Source organism: Dipodomys merriami, unplaced genomic scaffold (assembly GCF_024711535.1).
Source record: "Dipodomys merriami isolate MVZ:Mamm:240054 unplaced genomic scaffold, mDipMer1.0.p SCAF_10, whole genome shotgun sequence".
In the NCBI taxonomy this organism is placed as follows: domain Eukaryota; kingdom Metazoa; phylum Chordata; class Mammalia; order Rodentia; family Heteromyidae; genus Dipodomys; species Dipodomys merriami.
This window is the reverse complement of record NW_027202271.1, coordinates 19661276-19665612: the sequence shown is the minus strand read 5'-3', so window position 1 is coordinate 19665612 and position 4337 is coordinate 19661276. Positions and strand designations below refer to the sequence as shown.

Genomic DNA, 4337 nt, shown 5'->3' with positions numbered 1-4337 from the left:
CCATTGCTCTGGGAAGCCTGGGACACCCAACTCTGGACTCCAGTCCCCATGGGAGTTAGTCACCAGAGGTGCTTGGTAGAGAGGGTGAGATTTTGATTTCTGCAAGCTGCAAATTCCTGGTCAGAGCTTAGGAAGCATTGAAAGGTTCTGGGCTCAACAGCCCCAAACAGACCTGGTGAGAGCAGATCCACTGCCTGAACATCAGTTCAGTGATAAGGTATCATACAGGAAGTCAATTGCGAGATATTGAGAAGCCACATTTTGAGAATTTGAATCGGGAGTCTTTACTAGAGAGCCAGTGACTATAGGTGGACACATATCACCCCCTTCCTCAATCTTGCAGCCTCAAATACACTTAATCCTGTTAGGACAAGGAGCTATAAGGGTAAAAGAAAGACCAGAAAAACAATCTCAACAAACTACATCAATTCTAAGGGAGAACTAAAGAGGGATGCCCTGGTGACCTGGGTAGTTGGGAGACAGGAAGCATGCACAAACTGCCTCGAACCTGAGTTTCTGACCTACTATCAGCACACAAAAACCTGTTGTTGGATATATGTGTTTTGGGCAATATGTTGGGTTGATAGTTCTCTTCAAATATTCAGACCCACTTGAAATTTGTGGAAATTGCCTTGAACAGAAGCAGGAAATTTCCTCATGAAGAGCAAGTTGTGATCAATTATTTGCATTTGAGGTATTTTCCATTCCTCTTTGTTTAGTATTAGCTTCTTCATCATGTATAATTTTAAACCCTTTTGTAAATTCCCCTTGTGAAGTCATTATTATGAAAATGCAAATCTTTTCAAATTTCTCATTTCAGACCATTATAATGTAATCTGTTGTAAATTAAATTCCAATTTGGGCTACTGTTTAGCAGTTGGTATCTTGAGAATACACATCTCAATGGTAACTTTTGTATATTAATTCAATGAATCCCCAGGAGTCCACTGAAAATAGAACAAATAAATGATGGTTAGCAGGATTAATGTGTATGCAGAAGAGCCTGTCCTCATGACCATCAGCTAGAAAACATGTCACGTTAGTCTTCATTTCAACTGTCACTTGTTTCAGGTATCAAGATAATATTTCTTTAACAGTTATAGGTATGGTAACTGGTGAATTTAGTACTTTCTATTTATTTGGATGCATATATACAAATAATTTGAAGCTTGAACCTGTAAATATTGTGGGCTATGTTTTGGAATTGTCCTTCTTTAAAAAAATATTTGCTAACAAATATAAGACAGAAGAGAGGAAATTATTGTTAAACTCTGGAAAAATCCCAAAGACCTATGTTCAATGTAATTAATAATGTATGTTTAAACTAATGACTTTTTTTTTTTTTTTTACTAAATCAGCTCTACATATCAGAAGAGTCATTATTCTTGAAGGTATTATTTAAGATATAGAAAATTTGCATTAGTACTGTATACTTCTATTTTAGTGAAGTGATATCAATGACAAAATTATATACAAATAAAATAACACAATTCCAATGAATTGTATAAGTGGACAAATTTCAACTATTGCAAACCTATAGATTCAAGTGACATTTTGTTATTGCATGGACATTTTTTGATTTATAGACATTTTGTCTCTGTTATGGCATGAACATTTTGCAATTTATAGGATATCAGGATTTTTTGTGTTCTTGTCTAGATAACAGGTTATGATAATTTATAGTATAATCAATAGCTGGAAACCATGTAATCAATTTTGTAAAACATTCCTACCCTTAAAAATCACCTCTTTAGAAAAACCAGTTGTTTAAGGATACAGTTGTTTAAGGATAAGGACCTGTTGCAACAATGAGAAGTAGAAGTTGTCATGTCCAAAACGAGCTTTACAACGTCGTTGGGGGGGTGCAAAGGGGGGGGGGGAAGTAGAAGGATTGGGATTGGGGGGGGAGGCTGGGAAGGGATGTGAAGGGTAAACAAAGGAGGAGGCTGCAATGCTTGGTAAGAAATGTACGCATTATCCTGCCCTTGTAATTGTAACTCCTCTGTACAGTATGTTCACAAATAAAATTATATTAAATAAAAAAATCACCTCTTTATATTTTAGTTTGCACCAATTATATTCAAGCAAAAAGACTCAAAGCTTCCTGCCATCTGACTGTGGAGAGCTGAGGTGAGAAGATGAGAATTCATCCCTCCTAGAAGTTTTGTACATGAACTGTTTGTGCAAATCCATTCAACCTCTGAAACCAGCTGGTTAATCCTTAGAAAATATTCTTCAGTTTAATACAATGACACTTGTAAAGAATGTAGAAAACAACGGAAAAGTTACAGACTTAAATAAATTGTTTGGATACTCGAAATTTTTCAGAAATTATTAGAGAAGCCAGCATATCTGAAGCTTTTAACCAACTTTAAAAAAGAACAATAGATTTGTGTGTAATATGATATCCTTTAGAAGACACTGAATAGTCATTCTCCCCTGAAAATAGCTTCACTATTGAACAATTACCATTTATTAGCCACAAAAAGGGAACAAAGTATGTTTGGGAGAACTGTCTTATGTTTTTGAAAATACTGTAAGTAGGAGCACTTGCCATTTACAAAAATGAAATTGGAGAGGGCATTGCAATGCATGTTGACTGAAGCAAGAGGCTCAGGAGTTCAAGTTCACTTGGGTTACATAGGGAGAACTATTAGGGAGACCTAATAAAATTAACTTCCTTTGTGTATAAATTGCTTTGTATAGAAAAATTATTAATGAAGTCAAGTAAGTTATCATATTAAAATTATAACATGTATATCACATTATGAACAATACTCCTTATGATTCCCATTCAATCTCTAGACTCATATCTTCCAAAACTGGATGTTTTTACTTATTGGAGTCACTGGGATATACAATTTATTATTATGATTATTATTGCACTTATTATAATAAAAGTGACATAATATCTAATGTTACTTATATATACACATGTATTTGCACACACATTTATAAATATGTATGTGTATATACATATATAAAAAATGAAAGATTTGTTCTTTTTTTGGCTAATGGGGATACACCTGGAGGACAGTATACTAAGTGAAATAAACCAGAAACAGAAAAACACTATTTTTTTTGGGTGGGGTGGGGTCCGGTTGTGGAGCCTGAACTCTGGGCCTGGGCACTCTCCCTCAGCTCTTCAGCTCAAGGCTACTGCTCTACCACTTGAGCCACAGCACTACTTCCAGCTTTTTTTCTTTTTGCTTATGTTTTGTTGAGGAATCGAACCCGGGTCCTCAGGCATGCCAGGCAAGTGCTCTACCACTGAGCCACCTTCCCAGCCCCAGAAAAACACTGTTTTAAATATATCTCTTTATTAGTGAAATAGATTTCTTTTCTTTCAATGATTTGACAGATATAGAATACCTTCATAAAGAGAGAAAATTATGAGAAATTCTACAGCAGTAACAGAGTTCATTCTTCTTGGACTGACAGATGACCCACAGTGGCAGGTTGTTCATTTCCTATTTCTCCTTGTCACCTATGTACTCAGTGTGGCAGGGAACCTGACCATCATCATGCTCACCCTCTCAGATCCCCATCTGAAGACGCCCATGTATTTCTTTCTTCAGAGCTTCTCATTCCTAGAAATAGCATTCACATCTACCTGCATTCCCAGATTCCTGGTCACCATCACGACAGGAGACAGAAGCATTTCTTACAATGGCTGTGTAGCTCAGCTCTTCTTTTTCATCTTCTTGGGAGTGACAGAATTTTACCTTCTTACTACCATGTCCTATGATCGCTATGTGGCCATCTGCAAACCCCTCCATTACACAACCATCATGAGCAGCAAGGTCTGTGTGCTTCTGGTCTTTAGTTGCTGGCTTGCTGGATTCCTCATTGTCTTTCCCCCAGTCATCCTTCTGCTACAATTAGATTTTTGTGCCTCCAACATTATTGATCATTTTTTCTGTGACTCTTCTCCACTTCTGCAGCTTTCTTGCACAAACACTCATTTTCTAGAACTCATGGCATTCTCTTTAGCCGTGATAACACTCATGGTCACCTTGACACTAGTAATTCTATCTTATGCAAATATCATCCGTACAATTCTGAGGTTTCCTTCTACAAGCCAAAGGAAGAAAGCCTTCTCCACTTGCTCCTCCCATATGATTGTTGTGTCCCTCTCTTATGGTAGCTGCATCTTCATGTACATTAAGCCTTCAGCAAGGGAGAGGGTGACTTTGAGCAAAGGAGTAGCTGTGCTCAACACCTCTGTGGCTCCTCTTCTTAACCCCTTCATCTACACACTACGCAATCAGCAAGTGAAGCAAGCCTTCAAGAGCTTGGTCCGGAGGGTGGTCTTTTCTACAAGTAAAGGACTGTGA

At 37.3% G+C, this 4337-nt stretch overlaps 1 protein-coding gene across 1 annotated transcript; it reads left to right on the top strand.

Moving 5' to 3' along the window:
• The first annotated feature begins 3392 nt into the window (after positions 1–3392).
• LOC138837442 (olfactory receptor 6C75-like) lies at positions 3393–4337 on the top strand. Its single transcript, XM_070036235.1, has one exon. The coding sequence runs from the start codon at positions 3393–3395 to the stop codon at positions 4335–4337; it is 945 nt and encodes a 314-aa protein (XP_069892336.1).

Bases quoted from the DNA above. Each gene is read 5' to 3' on its own strand.
- LOC138837442 (XM_070036235.1), top strand. From the start codon at position 3,393: ATGAGAAATTCTACAGCAGTAACAGAGTTCATTCTTCTTGGACTGACA.